The sequence below is a fragment of the Saccoglossus kowalevskii genome, chromosome 12 (genome assembly GCF_978046115.1).
Source record: "Saccoglossus kowalevskii chromosome 12, keSacKowa6.1, whole genome shotgun sequence".
Lineage (NCBI taxonomy): Eukaryota > Metazoa > Hemichordata > Enteropneusta > Harrimaniidae > Saccoglossus > Saccoglossus kowalevskii.
Genome location: NC_140652.1, coordinates 32,952,097 through 32,971,528, shown reverse-complemented (window position 1 = coordinate 32,971,528; position 19,432 = coordinate 32,952,097). Strand labels below are relative to the sequence as shown.

Sequence of the window (19,432 nt, the reverse complement as noted above, 5' to 3'; positions counted from 1 at the left end):
AGTGCAGAGCATCCATGACTTTCCTATTGCTATTCATGGCCTGATATCTAGTACAGTCTATTCCAAGTTTAAGTGCAGAGCATCCATGACTTTCCTATTGCTATTCATGGCCTGATATCTAGTACAGTGGTTCTATTCCAAGTTTAAGTGCAGAGCATCCATGACTTTCCCGTTGCTATTCATGGCCTGATATCTAGTACAGTGGTTCTATTCCAAGTTTAAGTGCAGAGCATCCATGACTTTCCCGTTGCTATTCATGGCCTGATATCTAGTACAGTGGTTCTATTCCAAGTTTAAGTGCAGAGCATCCATGACTTTCCCGTTGCTATTCATGGTCTGATATCTAGTACAGTGGTTCTATTCCAAGTTTAAGTGCAGAGCATCCATGACTTTCCTATTGCTATTCATGGCCTGATATCTAGTACAGTGGTTCTATTCCAAGTTTAAGTGCAGAGCATCCATGACTTTCCCGTTGCTATTCATGGCCTGATATCTAGTACAGTGGTTCTATTCCAAGTTTAAGTGCAGAGCATCCATGACTTTCCCGTTGCTATTCATGGCCTGATATCTAGTACAGTGGTTCTATTCCAAGTTTAAGTGCAGAGCATCCATGACTTTCCCGTTGCTATTCATGGTCTGATATCTAGTACAGTGGTTCTATTCCAAGTTTAAGTGCAGAGCATCCATGACTTTCCCGTTGCTATTCATGGCCTGATATCTAGTACAGTGGTTCTATTCCAAGTTTAAGTGCAGAGCATCCATGACTTTCCCGTTGCTATTCATGGCCTGATATCTAGTACAGTGGTTCTATTCCAAGTTTAAGTGCAGAGCATTCATGACTTTCCTATTGCTATTCATGGCCTGATATCTAGTACAGTGGTTCTATTCCAAGTTTAAGTGCAGAGCATCCATGACTTTCCTATTGCTATTCATGATCTGATATCTAGTACAGTGGTTCTATTCCAAGTTTAAGTGCAGAGCATCCATGACTTTCCTATTGCTATTCATGGCCTGATATCTAGTACAGTCTATTCCAAGTTTAAGTGCAGAGCATCCATGACTTTCCTATTGCTATTCATGGTCTGATATCTAGTACAGTGGTTCTATTCCAAGCTTAAGTGCAGAGCATCCATGACTTTCCTATTGCTATTCATGGCCTGATATCTAGTACAGTGGTTCCATTCCAAGTTTAAGTGCAGAACATCCATGACTTTCCTATTGCTATTCATGGTCTGATATCTAGTACAGTGGTTCTATTCCAAGTTTAAGTGCAGAGCATCCATGACTTTTCTATTGCTATTCATGGCCTGATATCTAGTACAGTGGTTCTATTCCAAGTTTAAGTGCAGAGCATCCATGACTTTCCCATTGCTATTCATGGCCTGATATCTAGTACAGTGGTTCTATTCCAAGTTTAAGTGCAGAGCATCCATGACTTTCCTATTGCTATTCATGGCCTGATATCTAGTACAGTGGTTCTATTCCAAGTTTAAGTGCAGAGCATCCATGACTTTCCTATTGCTATTCATGGCCTGATATCTAGTACAGTCTATTCCAAGTTTAAGTGCAGAGCATCCATGACTTTCCTATTGCTATTCATTGCCTGATATCTAGTACAGTGGTTCAATTCCAAGTTTAAGTGCAGAGCATTCATGACTTTCCTATTGCTATTCATGGCCTGATATCTAGTACAGTGGTTCTATTCCAAGTTTAAGTGCAGAGCATCCATGACTTTCCTATTGCTATTCATGGTCTGATATCTAGTACAGTGGTTCCATTCCAAGTTTAAGTGCAGAGCATCCATGACTTTCCCGTTGCTATTCATGGTCTGATATCTAGTACAGTGGTCCTATTCCAAGTTTGTTCAGTATGCGATTGGATTGGAGTATGCGATTGGGTCCATAATAATAATAACTTTATTGCCTCCGTGTAAAACGATTTACATAGGATAAGTGCAGCAAAAAGGAGTTTTAAAATAACAAGATATATGTAAACAATATTGTAAAAAAAAAAAAATGTAACTAGTATTTAAATGTTAAATAAATCTTTTCGTTGTGTGAACATAATTGGCAAGTTCTATAATTATGCCAGGATCTTTGCTTGAGAGTATATATGTGAACTTTATCATCGGTACTTGTGCACGTTTTCGAATTTTGTCGAGTTTGCATTTAAAATTATGTGCATTACAGTGAAATACGTTAAATACACAGTCACGTGGGGGCTGAAAATCAATAAATACTAATTTTTTGAAAAAAAAATCATCCGCTATACGTATATAAATATTATAAATAATAAATATAATATATATTATAATAAATAAATCAAGTGCGCATACTCATTTTCAGGCAATCAGGCGTACCGTAACAGCGAGTAGATGTTGACCGGGGAGGGTGCTCAAACATTAATAAAAGCGGCTGTCGGTGTTTCACGGGTCAGATTAACGTTTACGACATGCGCCGGGACTTGCGACTTCGGCTGGGCTCAAATTTGATACAGTTATGTGGTGGCTGTAGCTCAGTAGGTTAACACTTTATTCATATGCAAATGAGATGACCTATTTTGTATATGTTAGCTATATTCATTAAACGTACCAAGTCCTCCCTAGTGGTCTAGTGGTTAGGATATGTGGCTTTCACCCACAGGGCCCGGGTTCGATTCCCGGCTAGGGAACTTACTTTTTTTTCATACACATTTTTTTTCCTTTTCTCTTACTCATATAAATTTTCACGTTGCTATATCTATAATTCTTTTCTTTATTTTGCGCATTTCGCAAATTTTACGTATTCGAATATTTGTTCATTACCCATATTGGCGCGTTCATAATACGAGTTAGCTGCGGTTCCGTAGTTCTTTAGTGCCACCTACAATCGGATTCCTAACAGTTTCATTTGGACGTCACGGTCTCCTTTTTTTAATTTTGTTGTTGTATGTCAAACACATGGGCTGGCCAGAGTCAGTCAGGTAAAAATGCGGCCGGCAACATTGAGCTATGATTCCACAGCTAAATACGAGTGGTCTATATTCGTTATGCTAAATCGTGTCATACAGTATCCTTCCCATCCTTCCCAGAATATACATAAATCAGAGTTGATGTTTACAGGAATATCATAAACTGTATTACGACATCATAGTCCTGAAGAGTGGAAGAACATCACACCAAAAGGAGTACATATTATATGAAGTCATAACTAAAGCTTTTAACGTGAGTTACTGCGCCCTCATCGACCAACCAGCAGTAATCAAAGTTCACCACAGTTTCTCTATCTACAGAAGGACTGTGCCATCACCTACCTACGGTTACTAAGAGTCGTGATTCCGAAATATCGGTTATATCGTCCGATGTGATACGTGGATATAAAACACGTGACCACGTCAGTAGTTTCTCTCTAATGTAAAAAAGACATAACAACTTACTTAATTCCGTAACACTTAATTGTATCATCTTGTGACGGCACATACCACGTGATAGGCAGGATATGGCTTCACATAATATCGTCAGCACTCTCAATAATTTGTATTCTTATTCTTGTTAAGATTTGATCCACTGGACGGTACTCATATATATTTATCATCGTCACCACGTGTAGCTGTTTTCGTTTTTATACGTCTACTTTGTCACGTGATAGTTCTTATCAGCATCGTAGGCAATGGCTGGCCTCACAGTCACAGTCACTCTACTAGTACAGTTGTACTAGTATTGGTTTTATCCATAATTCATCGCCCGATAATAACTTGACACCGACCGTACAGCACCCTATCGACGCGTTCAACAGGGACGAACTTTAACACGTGTTTGGGGCGCTGGTCATAAAAGTAAGAATGTTTTCACTTCATTTGCATATTCAGTTTTGTTCCCGTGATTCTACGACATTTTTAATACTTTATTTCCGATGAGTGAATGCTATAAAATCGTTAAATATTAAATACAAATATGCTTTTGTTCTCAGGTGTCGATAGTACTTAAGTGTCGTGCGCATGTTCATTTGTTTGCAACTCCAAGATGTAAAACGTGGAATACATATGGACCGGAAGCCATACTGTTGGAGGTCTGTTTGTTCGTTACAAATCTACGGTAATAGTTCTGGATGGTTATCATCTGTATGATCGAATTGAATAAATTGAATTTGACAAAAACAGGCACAAATAATAGTATATTATAATTCGCCACGGTCGTTTGAATTTAGAACATAACAATTCTCCAAATAACGTCCACCTTAGTGATATCAGTAAGTTTGATTTTTGTTTTTGTCACCATTCTGTAGGATATTTGACTGATAGCCATGGTGACGAATTTCAAAGAATGAAGTTTCCAAGCAGCCTATATTCTCAGACCAGTGATACAATATTGTATTACTAGTCTGAGCTATGTTCCAGCAACGTTTCGCAAACATGACATCTTTTACAGAGATTAAATTATATTAAAACTATAATGCGACAACAATTAATGCAAACTAATCAATCAAACAACGTGGATACGGATTTGCATTATGAAAACGTTGCGACACAGACCCAACGAACATAATGGTAGGATCACAGTCCCTCTATACAGAAATCATGATTAAAAAATTTATCAAAAATTGTGACCGGCTGTGTATTGATCACGTGACAATGCTTTGCCCATACCCGTAACGCGCCTTTGCCAAGGAAGGAGGCCAATTCACACATTATACAATGACAGTTTCCAGACCGGAATAGAGGGACTGTGGAATCAACAATATTTCCAATAAATGTTGTCCCCCCCCCCCCCGATTCATCCTGGCGATGACCTCTGGTGCCTGCAATGTACACTATATAACAGTGATATTTTAATTGTCTGTAAAGAAATACATTCAGAATATAAATTTTAATATATTTTTAAATAACAAGACATCAAAAGTAACGGATACAAAATAATGTCGCCGTTCCCATGCAGCGAATCGGTCGGTCATTATTCAACCGGTCGAGAGGTCGTCACTTGGCTATATTCCAGCCACACTATTTGTTGAAACTTTGTTCACTGACATATATTATTATTATGAACATGTACAAATAACCGAAAAGACCCCATAACAATTCAATAAAATGATTATGAAACGTCCCAAAATGAAAACAAGATTTTGATTTTTGCCGTTCTTATTGTTAAAAACTAAATGTCGCCACCACAGGAATAACTTCGAGAATCACAGCTAAAATCTAAATTATGAAATCATGAATTGAAATTACGTCAGAAACCAAAATGTTAGAATCCAGAAAAAATTCACTTGACCGGCTGTCATTGGCCACGGATCTGCAGCACCATGCTTTTCACCAGATTTCATGATTGGTTTATCATCTAATCCAGTCAATATGTGCGTGCCAACTAGTAAAAAAAATGAATCTAAACAGCTTCGGAACTTTAAAGTTTGGATTCGTAAAAAGAGTGTTATTATGACGAAGGACTCATGTTAACACATTTTTTTTCGGATAGAATCTGTTCAGACCCAAGGCAGTCATATAACAGTTCCTCGGTCTTTACGCCCCTCCATTAAAATGCCTTTATTTCGTTACGGTGTTTAATTCTGCAGCTTATCGTGATGTCACATGACGCCTATATATTTGTATTTTAATTTTGTTTCACTTTATGTGTGCAAGTTAATTTATTCAGCAATATATAATGCTTTTCTCCCAAACATCATCGGTTTCAGAAAAATCATTACATAACCATTGTACGGCACCCGAAGAGGGCCACGACTTTGTGTTTTCATTATTCATTTGCCACTTTATCCATATTTTAATTGATTACATAATTGAAATTCCACTTTTCCTTGAAAATAAATTGACATTTTCATTATTATTATTCATTTAAATTTTAAATTCCACTTTAAAGTTTAAAACGTATACGTAAATTGTATTAAATTCAGCATCTGCTTTTGATTTTTCTAAACGAATTTTCATTTTCATTTTCACTTTCCATTTTTTTATTTGAAATCTATTCCTATTTACAACAGCGTTCCCACTTTATTTTTTGATTGTCACTGCCGTACCAGTACATGCGTTCGTTTACGGGCACCGATGAACCATGTAATCCACCGGACAGAACCGCTACTGCTTTTGCGTTGGTGGTACCGTAGAGCATTATGACATTTGGTTGATTGAAATATCAAGTGTTAAGTGACCAGTGGCAAATAGAAATATGACACAAATCCCAAATAAAAAATCCCGCAAACCAATTGGATTTCAAAAAAATATAGTAAAGTTTGAAATAGGTTATTGACGTGGGCGAGAACAGTCATGTATTGGCATTCACCGTTATTCGTTGAAAGTGCCATCATAACTAATCACAATACGATTGAGTTGACTCAACTCAATTTTGTATTGGTACACGTTATAAGTTGTATCACGTCTTTTCATCAGACCCCCTAACTCGTAGTAGCAAACGACCCACATTGTCCATAATTAATATTCAAAAGTTGTGCGATGTAACCAATGTAAATGTTAACAATTCTTTTTTGTACGTACGAACTTTTTTTCAAAAAATTTCCGGATAATTTATTTCTTCCATCTGTGTAATGATTACATGATGTAATGAAATAAATCTCGTCGTCTGTTGCAATCCGTCTTGTGATATGGCACACCGTACCTGTGCGATGCCATGTTAACATGTGGTGTTATTTGTGTAATACGTGCGCCAATGATATGATACCTAGAACATAGTGTATACATGTAATTCCAAACTGCACACTCGGTAGTTGTGTTTGTTTACAACTGCTAATCACCATAGCAACAAACTTAAAGCGCGGTGGTCGTCGCGCAGCGCGTGTTCGAATTTCATGTAAACAAACAATGTATTTCACACGCGTTGTATACGTCGCTATGAGTCCCATATCGAACAGGACGCGGCACGACGACTACCGCCCTTTAACTGGATGCTAGTTTTTTTGTTTCCCGTTTACTACTAGTCACTATGGCAACACGCTCAACTGGCCTGGTCGAACAACTGGGTTTACCCTTTGACGGTTAAAAATAGACGGTGATGTCATGCTAGATAGGCCGGCAAATTGGCTATCGATTGCAATGGTTGCATCCGCTGATTACAACTACTGGTCGTCTATCTAATCGCAGTGTCGTCGTGACTGAAAGTTCGCCCGGAGAGTGAAGTAAAAGTAACTCGTATGTTGGGGAAGTTGTCCCCGATATTCTGACAACGTAAGACAGTTACAGGTATCACTTGAATCCTGGAGTGTAGGAAGGTGCAGGGAGCCGCCGAATAAGAGTAACTTTAATTGGCTGCAGTATTCGCTTGGACTCGACGCGTACCGTGGGCGGGTGCGTGTGTTTATTACTCTCGTACAGGTACCAGGTAAATATTGTTATATTTTAACGAGTATGGAGTTGTTTAAAACCAGTTCGCCGGTAGCACACACATTTGATGTCACAGCATTTCTATTTGTACATACGCAAGCACCGGCCATGTAAGTTGAGAAACTTGTATATACACCTTGCGCAAGTCTGGTCTTTTGTGTTTTAAAATGAAGTGACGTGTGTGTGTGAAAATAGTTGCGTTGCGGCACGATCAACGAGTATAGTTACTTGCATTATATTTGGATTATAATTCATTCTATCATCTTGTCATACCTCGATGGCGTTGCTTAAACGCAGTTGATAACTCCTGCAATGCAAAAACGTCTCAAATTTGACGACTGTACAAGTCATGACTAGTTTGTAGTTGGTTTAACAATTGAACCACGATATAGTAGGGGTCTTAGGTTTCTGTGTACGGCTACCTCTATTGTTCGCAAGATCTTTATAAATTGTGATTATGAAAAGCCATCGAAATACAATCTTTATTTGAACATACCAGTCCAAGTTGATAAAAATAACCACTGATTTCGAAAAACAAGCAAACTATGACTGCTTATGTGCACCTAAATCCGCCGAGTATTTTTAAATAAAATATTTTTAAATGTCGTGTGTCCGATCAGTAGGCTGGCACGCGTCCAAATCCCACCTGTGGTTGAACACCAAAAATTGAACCTGTCCTTATTCTGGGTGAGTACGGACGTAAACGGGGGCGTGGGCACATTTAAGACCATTTACTTTACGATTTTGCAGGAACACTGGTAATCTATCCATAGCAAAGCCAAACGTACTGCGACAGAAAAATCCTGGTGTATGTATTTTTTTTAAATATTATCATGATTTTCTGTCATTATAGTTATTTTAAATTCAAACCAATTATTGTATTCTAAAACATACAGTGAAAAGACGGCGTGATACCATCCCATGCACAGTTCTATAAAAGCAAAAAATAAACACAGCATTCATATATTTTATCGACACAACATAACATTGGAAACCAGTCCAAGTGATTGGAACAAGTTTTCAAATCATGAATGACCAGAACAAAACGAACTGAATTGTTTAGCCCAGAAAAACTGAACCACGGGTGAAAACAACAACGATACTTAAAGGCGATTCTGAGATGTTCTAAACAAAGGTGCGGTTTTAATTTTGACATTTTGTTCTTGATTTCTTTTATTTTAATCAAAAAAAAGGTATAGGCCAGCCCTTTAAACTGACGCGCGCGGTGACTAGAAAAAAAATGTTTTTGTTTAGCGTAATGCTAGTATAAGAGTAAATAAATAGAACAGTCTGCGGTTGACGAGGACGTACCTTGAAACAATCTTTTCATAGCGCACGCCTAATACAGTGTTAACGAAACAATGATCGTGTTTGTAATAACAATATAACAAGTCCTTGAAAAATACAACAGGAGGTACATGTCAAATTACCGATAAATCATTCCTATTCACACTCTGGTCTTTATTGTAAAATACATCCAGCTTTACACAGATTTATACCATGACGCCAGGATAATTTTAGAAACACATATATTGTCGTCGTAGCTAGAACATAACATAACCGGCAAATCTCGTCAGTGTAAGAACAAGGTTTATAAACAAAAATGTACATACCACTACAAGTATATTATTGTCATTGAACACAAATCTCATGGTTGTTTGGCGGTAACCCGGCATTCGACATTTGTAGACTTACATATAATTTATTTCATTGAAAAAACAGCAAAAAGTAAACAAAAGACTGTATGCAAGTCTGTAAATTCCACTACACGTATATTATTGTCAAAAAATCCTACTATCGTCGGTCGATTGTTATAACAATAAGGTACTGTTACGCTAACTGTTTATAAACACTCTCAATCATGTGACTCTTTAGCAACTAGAGTACATATCGGTAACGATACTATGATCACTAAATATCACGACAATTTCAGTTCTGAGTATATTTCATATCAAGGCGATGTGATATTCTATAGGACACTGTAAAACTCTGCGACAAATAGTCGCACGTAAATAAATTAAATTAAAGCAAATGTTGAAATAACGAAAAATTGTGATGTAATATAAATTTTCAATCAATGTATCACGTGGTATGACGTAGTATGTGTCAGAATAATATGAGAATACATGACCAATCAACGCCATTGAAGGAAACTTAAATGACACGTAGTCATTTGACTGAAGTTATATTTATGGCACGCGTATTGTACCGCGCTCTTTAAAATCCAGGTTTTGAAATTCAACAATAGTTAGTATAACTTGGGTCGCTTTCAGCTATAAAGTAGTTTTGTGTTATATACCTGGAAAAGATATCTAAGTATTTGGAGTATTTGACTTTTTGTTTAGATAACACAATACATTGTTATCACAGGATGTATGCTTCAGTGACGATTATGATGGCGCTTTTGGTTTTCGTTTTCCCCGACCCACATCTCATCAATTATTCTTAAGTCCATTGGAAGAAAAAAAAACAATAGAAGAATATTAAATCAGGTATTGTTGTCTGCTTATGTGTTTGGCCCATGCTCTCATTAACTTGAAATTAAGATTAGTTGTCTGTGGGTCATTTAGCCCTGATTCTCTCAAAGTGACCGTTAATTAATAGTGTCGGATCCAGACATACACTTACCCACATGTTATAGTCGGATTCGTCAGATTACGTAAGTATCGTAAATAGTAAGTATTGTCCAGACTTCAAATGACACGACAAATAATTCAGTCACATGACAAATTGCTGCTCATGAGTAGTGAGGCTCGTCCGAGGGAAAAATACAGTGTGCAGTAACATAGTTTTAATTTTTGTTTTCATTTATTGAATAATGCTTTGGAATACATGCATTAAATGTTGATTTGGACTGATAAAACATTCTCCGAACATTTCTATTTCACCGTATATTGCGCAATTTATTTAAATTGAAAAAAAAGAAGAAAGAAGCAAAATATTGTTTGGCCTCAGGTCAAATTAAGTGTCGAAACTTGGATCCACGACAGGTGAATAAAACCCAGCAAGTGGATTTGCCTCTTTCCACCTGTAACATATTCACACAGGATAAAACTAGAAGGTAGTAAGACTTTAATGATAAAGTTGAGTATTAATGAGCATGTTTAAAAAATGTTTTGTCGGGATAGAAACAATAAGAAACCTCCAGTGCGCGTACGCAGCAACGTATTGCATTATATATGTATATGCAATTCCGAAACGCACGCACGTTTTGTCAGCGAAGGAATACTGATTGACGTTTGTTTGTTTGTTTGATCAATTGATTGATTGATTGATTTATTGATTGATTGCAGCCAAACATTGTTCATATTTTGCGATAAATCGTGCACTACAGTTTTTTTTAATTGCAATATCTGAATGAGTCAATAAAACATCAAAATTAGTCTACATTTCTCTTTTGATAGCCTATGAATAATAAACTGAACGAAAAAAAATATCTGATAACACTTATTAAGAGCGTTGCCGAATAGAGATTTGTTACGTGTTTCTATATTTAAAACGTTCTGTAGATACTAAAATGTCGTAGGATGTGTTTTTTCTGTCTCTGTTCAATTCTTTACAAGCTGCAGTATCTCTCTGTAAGAAGTATTGCATTTATTTTCACTGAAAGACAACTATTACTAAATTCAAATTCATTAAATTTAATTTCAGGTTAACAAAGATGTCAGGCGTTATCGAAGGTTTGCGTGTCCGTAGAGGGAGCTATCCCACGGCGACTGTCGCGGAAGCTTCCAGTAAGATGGACGACAATCTCAATGCCATCATAACCTCGTGGCAGCACGTGAAACCAAACTACGTTCACATGGTGTCATCGCTGAGACTTGCCTTCCCGATGTGTAATCCGCCAAAGATTCCACAACCAGACGTTGTCACACTGGACGATGTATATTTATGTTACAAGGCCCTGCAAAGCTCAAAGTATACTGACAGTGCGTTCGCTCTTCTGAACTTTTTAAAACTAGTAGAAAATCTTCAAGGTGTTTATGTGGATATCTTGGAATATCGCCCTACTGTCATGGCGGCACAGGAAGGTAAAAAGGCACGGTATGTTAAGGAATTTTGCACAGAATTAGAAAAATGGAGACAAATGTTGGAAAGAAGAGAATTACCAAAGAAAATTCACCGTGATATTGAGGTGCTGTCCACTGACGCGAACCTTAAAAAACAAACTGGTCATATGTTTAGTATCATACCGGTTATGATTGACCATGCACAGAAACTGATTTGCACCATGAAGTCTGGTTGGCCTCAATGTCCAGGATGGGGCGCCAATTCATCACAGCGCCCCCGTACGGCAGGATTACCATTAACAGAGGCACGTCTTCATCGGTCAACTTCCGCATCAACTTTACAGCCTCTTTCACTAAGCGGCTACGACAGGAGCGATTGGAGACCAGGTGAATCGGTCGTCGAAGAACCTGTTTACGGGATTCCGAAATCAACGTCATTACAGGATGTCACTCTCCGAGGTAGGCGTCTCAGTGTCGGCGACATATCACCACGTGTAGTCGGTGACGTATCACCACGGGAAAGATTACAACTTAGGAGTTTGGGAGTAGGCGAAATGAGACCACCTAGCCCTTCGCTGAGTAGTACGTCGAGTGCGTATGAGACTGGCCCAGCTATCTCCATCAGCAACTCCCGCGTGACTTTCTCACAGTCCAGTAGCGACACCGAACCACCATGGTCCCCAGCAACATTGAATAGACAATCGTTCGTCCGAGAAGTAACAGGTAAAACTTTCTTACTGTAGCGGCCGTTCTACCACTCGATCTCCAGCTATCACATCAACAACTTTTAGATTTCTAAAATCAAAGTATTTAGAAAAGTTACATGTATGAGGACGTAATATTTTCATTTGAAGGACGCCCTCGTACGTCGACGATTTCTCTTTGAAAGATTGTATTCAGTTAAAACAACTACTGTAAAAGGATTAATTATTCACTGGGTTTTAATTTTGCTTATTCCGCTGACTGGAAAATGCGCTAAATTAAAACCCAGCGAATATGTAAAATTTAGCATAGAACACATTATCTAAATGATAAAACCGTAAATTTAAAACGCAATGAATATGCAAAATGGTAAATCAGCGAAATTTAAACCCTGTGAAAACTTTGAATTAGTCATTTTACATGTACAGTATCTGGTAATTATAATTTTTCATTTATGGCCAAACGTGTTGCTTAAAACAACGACCATTTATTTATCCTAAAAATACATGTATAATATCCAGGTATTACAAAAATCATTAAATTCTTTCATTTTTTCTTCGCCGTTCTAGATACATGTAATAGCGTTTCACTTTTTTCAACTTAGACGCCATAGAAAAGAATTTCCACACTGAACTGAGCAAAGTGACAGAACGTTTGGAAAAGAAGATAACAGACGCCACGGACAACCTGAGAGAAGACATGCAGAACGACCTAAAACAAAGAGACAAACGAATCGCAGAAGTTAAACAGAATGTCGAACAACTTTCTAAATATGTGGACGAAAAGTTTTCCGATATTGACACTGAGATAATGCGATTCAATGTATCACTGAAAGGTCGGTAGAGGGCGCTGTTTGACGGCGCTATCACTACGATGTACTGTCTCGCTCAACAAATATAAGCATAAACCCATACCAAAGAAATTAGAATACGTCTACTGCCTTTGCTCATATATACCAAATTTAGTTCAACTCAGAACGACAACAGTTTTTTCATAGGAACTGGTTAAACGATATCAACACCAAGTTCAAACACCTCTGGTATGAGGGCGCAATTTACGGTAGCACTACAGTTGTCAAATATAAATAAACCTTGATTACTCCGGTTATTTTTGAAGACAGTTTAAATCTCAAGGACAATGTATGTACATGTGTACTCAGGGCTATAACACGCTGAATTATATACTAGTACTAAAAGCGGGGGAGTCATCACCTGCGCATGCGTCAGATGGTCATAGCGTGTCATTGTTTACAAACAAGCGTCTACCCATGAGCCTCTGCGTTGTTGGCATGTGTTATTATCATCGCTTTGGACTCAATTCCCGCGCGTGCGCAGGTGACATCCTCAACTTTAAAATTACAGTGATAAAACTGTAAGGTCAACAAACATTGTTTGTTTCAAGATTTAATGAGATAATTGTAGCATCAATCATTGACGTCATAACTCATTGCATAATTTATTCATGTTATTTTAGATTACATACGCCCATTGAACGAGAGACAGATAAACGTTATCGCTGAAAACATCGGACCAAACGTTTACCGAAAGCTGGCAAGGGAGCTGGGAATTCGGACAGCAAAGCTGCAGTGGATGGAAGAAAAATGTCGAGGTGACGAACAGGAAGTAACGATTGCTGTTTTGAACCAATGGAAACAAAGTTCAGGGATGAAAAATGCAACATTAGAGAATGTCATCAGGTCATTGGTGAAAATCAAGGAACGACCAACAGCCAATCAGATTTTAAAAGCCTTGAATGATGAAACTGAATAAGATTGCAGACTATCTGGCAGACTACTGAACGTTTGTATCTGCATGAGTGAGAGTAGATTTCCCGTAAAAAACAAAATGCTAAGAGATACCGGTCAGATATAATACTGGCTACATTACCCATATAACACTATAATGTGCATAATATAGCTCTCAATGATAGCACGTGTTTGATGTAAGTCAGACACACGACATGTTTCTTGACTCAGGGAACTCGGAAGATGGTGTCTTTTTAGGGTACCTTTAGTTGTTCTTATCAAATTGATAAGACTTTTCAAGTTTAAGGAAAAGAACATATCAGACATATGTTCTTAATATCAGACAGATTCTTAATATAAATATAATTGGGAACATACTATGACATATTTCACTGTCAGGTTTTAAACTTGACCCTGACAAAACTGCTCTCTCATACATGGACTTTGTACTATTAAAACTCGTGACATTTACAATGATACGTTGGTTGTCGTCACATTACAACATTTGAAGTGATCAGTTGGTGGTCGTTACGTTACGACATTAACTGTGATCAGTCGACCGTCATTACAATTACAATGATCAGTTGATGGTCGTTACATTACGATATTTACAGCGATCATTTGGTGGTTGTTACATTACGACATTTGAAGCGATCAGTTTGTGGTGGTTACGTTACGATATTTAAAGTTATTAGTTGGTGGTCGTTACATTAGGACATTTGAATCGATCAGTTTGTGGTCGTTACGTTACGACATTTACTGTGATCAGTCGACCGTCGTTACTTTACAATATTTACAGTGACCATTTGGTGGTCGTTGCATTACGACATTTCAGGCGATCAATTGGTGGTCGTTACATTACGATATTTACAGTGATCATTTGGTGGTCGTTGCATTACGACATTTGAAGCGAACAGTTGTGGTCGTTACGTTACAACATTTACTGTGATCAGTCGACTGTCGTTACTTTATGATATTTACAGTGACCTCTTGGTGGTCGTTGCATTACATCATTTGAAACGATCAATTGGTGGTCATTACGTTACGATATTTACAGTGATTAGTCGATCGTCGTTACCTTATGATATTTACAGTGATCACTTGGTGGTCGTTACATTACGACATTTGAAGCAATCAGTTGGTGGTCGTTACGTTGCGACATTTGAAGTGATCAGTTGGTGGTCGTTACGTTACGACATTTACTGTGATCAGTCGACCGTTGTTATTTTACGATATTCGCAGTGATCAGTTGGTGGTCATTACATTACGACATTTGAAGCGATCGGTTGGTGGTCATTTCATTACAACATTTGAAGCGATCAGTTGGTGGTCGTTATGTTACGACATTGACTGTGATCAGTCGACCGTCGTTATTTCACGATATTCACAGTGATCATTTGGTGGTCGTTACATTACGACATTTGAAGCGATCAGTTGGTGGTCGTTACGTTACGACATTTGAAGCGATCAGTTGGTGGCCGTTACGTTATGACATTTACAATAATCAATTTGTGGTCGTTATTTTACGATATTTGCAGTGATCATTTGGTGGTCGTTACATTACGACATTTGGAGCGATCAATTGGTGGTCGCTACGTTGCGACATTTGAAGCGATCAGTTGGTGGTCGTTACATTACGACATTCACTGTGATCAGTCGACCGTCGTTATTTTACGATATTCACAGTGATCATTTGGTGGTCGTTACATTACGACATTTGAAGCGATCAATTGGTGGTCATTACGTTACGACATTTGAAGCGATCAGTTGGTGGTTGTTACGTTACGACATTTACAATGATCAGTTTGTGGTTGTTATTTTACGATATTTACAGTGATTATTTGGTTGTCGTTACACTGCGACATTTGAAGCTATGAGCTTCTGGTTGTTGCGTTACGACATTTGAAGTGATCAGCTTGTGGTGGTTACGTTACGACATAGTGACCAGTTGGTGGTCGTTACGTTACGATATTTGAAGTGATCAGCTTGTGGTGGTTACGTTACGACATAGTGATCAGTTAATGGTTGTTACGTTACGACATTTGAAGTAATCAGTTGGTGGTCGTTACATTACAACATTTGAAGTGATCAGTTGGTGGTCATTACGTTACAACATTTGAAGTGATCAGCTTATGGTAGTTACGTTACGACATAATGATCAGTTGGTGGTCGTTACGTTACAACATTTATAGTGATCAGTTGGTGGTCGTTGCATTACGACATTGATGTCGAGCTCATGAACGTTAGGCACGTATTATAAATTCGTCCACAATGGCCTTTATCACATGCTATATTAGGACACTATTTTAGATGATTTCAAATCAAGAATATGGGTTGATAGAAATAATTCCTTGTCTGGTAATGTTATGTGTGTTGTACGACAAAGGACTCTGGTATCGATGTAATTCTAGTCGATACTGATCCAGTCCGATAATTTCCAGAGCTAGAACACCTGTTAGAGCCATGTACTTAACTATCATTAATAGAAACATATTTAATTGACAAAGTCAGTTGAAAAAACAAACACGTTTCATGTTATCCTACTTTTATGTCTTCAATTGTAAACGTGTTCTGCCGAGTTTGTAGTGTTGTATAAATTCTTGTTTTAGTGGTGTTATCGTGTGATTTGCCACATCGTGCCCAGTTATGAAGACACTTTGATATTCCGTCCATAAGTTGTTTTTGTTGTTACCGTCCTATTATCGAGTTACTATGTGTGTTGAATTAAATAATACTTTTCACGAGTATTCATATATGTGATGTATGTGTTGGTTTTGTTTTGTTTTTTAAACATCGAGTACGGGGTTATTGTCCTATAGCCATGTAACGATAAAAGTAATGAATGTTTACGCCGAAGTAAGAACGTTTTACAATGTTACGTGCTGGTGAATCAAGTATGCAAGTGTCCACATTGTCATGGTGCCAACAGGTTTTATCACTGAAAAATGCCCATACAATATTAGTCATGTTGGTGCTCGGACAGACACAGTCACTGCAGTCGGTGTGTTTCTTTTAATTACTGACTTTTATCAACCAATAATATTTCTCCCAAAGAGAGGCGGTCGTCGCTCAGCGTGTGTTCGAATTTCACGTATAAACAATGTATTTAACATGCGTTGTATGCGTCGCTATGAGTCCCACATTGAGCAGGACGAGGCGTGACACGTGACAATGACACTTACGTCAAGAGCTCATCCAAGGATTTTCTCCTCCACGTATTCATTTTAGTTGTTCAGGGTCAACAAGTAAAAGTATAAAAACAAGGATCATGGGGTTATTTTTACTTAAAATAGCAAACGTGACTGCTTCCTTGGGTCTACTACGAACATGTTATATATACTTGTGATATTGAACTTCTGTACTTGTGGCTGTCAAAGATCCGGGGGGTTGTGAATAAAATTTGGACACATGCTGAAATAAAAAAACGCGTAAAAGGGCTGTTCTTTAGTTATTTGACGCATGTACCGTGTTAGGGTAATAAAGTGTGAAAAGGGCAATCTCGAGAATTCATGTTTCATCAACAGTATGGAAACAGTATGATTTTAGTTTGTACTGTATATAGGGTATCTATTTTAAGTTTATGCACTTAAAAATGGGTATAATTTCACAAAAATAAGTACGTGTTTAGAGGCTTTTTTGAAAAGAAATACTTCAGCATGGGTCTGACTTGGAGTACCCCCCCCCTCCCGGGTCAAAGATAAGGTCAATATATACTAAAATATATACACGTATATTGAAATGTATGACAACAGAGTATGGTGATCAGATTGCTTACGAAGTCTGTCAGCACGGATCACTTTATCTGAACCGTGTGTAGCACGTACTCAGTCCAGGACAATATATGCCAAAAAGTTGTTATTTGCATGATATAGGGTCCTGTCACACTATTTCTAGGCAGGCATTGACGAAACAACTCCCGCATAAAGAGGCTACGCAGATTGAAAACTAAACACTTGGCATATAATAGGAGTCCTCGCTCTGTACATCGAAGAATACCGCGGCTAGCCGAGTCATGTCTTTGTCTGTTGTGTATTTGCATATTACGGCGAGGTTAAAGGTCAACAGAGTGAAGCGTCCATCGAGACTATTGTACGGACGAATGGACTCACACAAAAGAATGGTTGCCAAAGAGTTTTTAGCTGGTAAGTAATAAACTATGACAAAGCTACGTTTAGATTGAACACAGTATAAACCAGTGTTATTCGTTCCAACTGAAACTCCGGGGAAATATTAATTATAAGATTGTTATTTATTTATTTATTTATTTATTTATTTATTTATTTATTTATTTATTTATTTATTTATTTATTTATTTATTTATTTATTTATTTATTTATTTATTGCTTCCCTTTTGTAACAGGGGCTCACTATGTAAACTAGGAGCTGCACAAAATAAAAATACATTTCACTCAAAGACTTATGGATAAAAAAAAAAAAAAAACTTTTGATAGACAAAAAGAAATTAAGTTACATGAACTAAGATAACAAAATATAACAACAACAAAAGACATCTAAAAGTAGCAACAACAAAAAAAAAAAAAAATAAAAAATAAAATGTAGAAATGTAGAAATGTTAGAAATGTACCATTGTCTTTTGAATAAACTACAACAAATACAGAACGTTACCCAACGACCCAAGAAAACAGTCAACCTTCCGGGATAAAACATAAGTTCGTGTTAATAAGAGAACTGGTTGAGAGCAATGACAACCATGAACCGTACTGCCATGATTCGGTATGGTACATCGTATTATTCCACGTGGTTCATAATACGACTATACAAAAAATGATAAAACACAAACCATCGAATATTGACTATTTTTGATTCTCGGAAACGTTGCATCCAGCCTAATACGTTTAGATGCCACATGTTTACATCACGATGTTCTAACATGTGTTACTTATAACCACACATTTGACCCGGGCTATTAAACACGGAGCAATATTGTGATGATAAACAGACACCCCAACCATAATGCTACATGCCAATTGCGTTATTGTTAACAAATATAAACAACCAACCATCCAACTAATCAACCAACCAACCAACCAACCAACCAGCCAGCCAGAATGACTGTTTTCAAGGTTTTTAAACCGTGTTTCTACAATACAGCACATTAATTTCCAGGGATCGGAACTTAAAGATGAGATATAGGTGACTAAATGAAATTAAAGAAAGTGAGTTGTGCTAATATCACGATATTATGAATATTGACACGTACTTTTATTTTACATGATAATATCATATAATTGATTATACAGAATGGAAATTAACATCGATGCATGGAAGGTACTAACGTTAGTACCTTCCATGCATCGATCAAACATGTATGAACGAGAAAGTTCAATTCTGATATCGCGTCGTTAAAGTTGCCGAATGTGTTACGAACTTATGGTTTTTAAAGAGCAGAAGCTCTAACCACAATTTACAAAATAGTACGGACCATTAATCTAGTTTTCTTGGTGTAGTAGTTGGCGTACAATGTCCGCGTGATTTACAAGAAAAGCGATACAAGATTGTCTGTCATGAGTTATAATGTGAACGTAGCTATAGAGAACTGAAGACGCTAAAATATATGAGCGACACCACAGTTCATATCCATTGCATTGAACCGAACTGTTAACCGCAATCAATGGATTTTCAGTAGCGCGTTCGT

The 19,432-nt window shown here is 37.4% G+C and overlaps 1 protein-coding gene and 1 non-coding gene across 3 annotated transcripts; both read left to right on the top strand.

Annotated features, from left to right (window-relative positions):
• Nucleotides 1-2,598: 2,598 nt before the first annotated feature.
• On the top strand, nt 2,599-2,670 carry TRNAE-UUC (transfer RNA glutamic acid (anticodon UUC)). The gene has a single exon. It is a non-coding gene; the product is annotated as a tRNA-Glu (tRNA).
• Nucleotides 2,671-7,008: 4,338 nt separating this feature from the next.
• LOC146735746 (uncharacterized) lies at nt 7,009-16,536 on the top strand. 2 transcript variants are annotated; one of them, XM_085506588.1, is made up of 4 exons: nt 7,009-7,318; nt 10,972-12,053; nt 12,637-12,867; nt 13,506-16,536. In XM_085506588.1, exons 2-4 carry the CDS (start codon nt 10,982-10,984, stop codon nt 13,799-13,801), a joined length of 1,599 nt encoding a protein of 532 aa, XP_085362714.1. In that variant the 5' UTR covers nt 7,009-7,318; nt 10,972-10,981; the 3' UTR covers nt 13,802-16,536. The 2 variants fall into 2 exon arrangements, with proteins under 2 accessions (XP_085362714.1, XP_085362715.1); XM_085506589.1 differs by lacking the exon at nt 7,009-7,318 and having other exon boundaries at nt 10,956-12,053.
• Nucleotides 16,537-19,432: the final 2,896 nt, after the last annotated feature.

What these genes read in the sequence shown, in the direction of transcription:
- LOC146735746 (XM_085506588.1), top strand. Translation starts at nt 10,982, where the DNA reads ATGTCAGGCGTTATCGAAGGTTTGCGTGTCCGTAGAGGGAGCTATCCC. An exon ending in GTTCGTCCGAGAAGTAACAG is followed by an intron (nt 12,054 to 12,636) that starts GTAAAACTTTCT and finishes TTTTCAACTTAG; the next exon opens with ACGCCATAGAAAAGAATTTC. An exon ending in ATTCAATGTATCACTGAAAG is followed by an intron (nt 12,868 to 13,505) that starts GTCGGTAGAGGG and finishes ATGTTATTTTAG; the next exon opens with ATTACATACGCCCATTGAAC.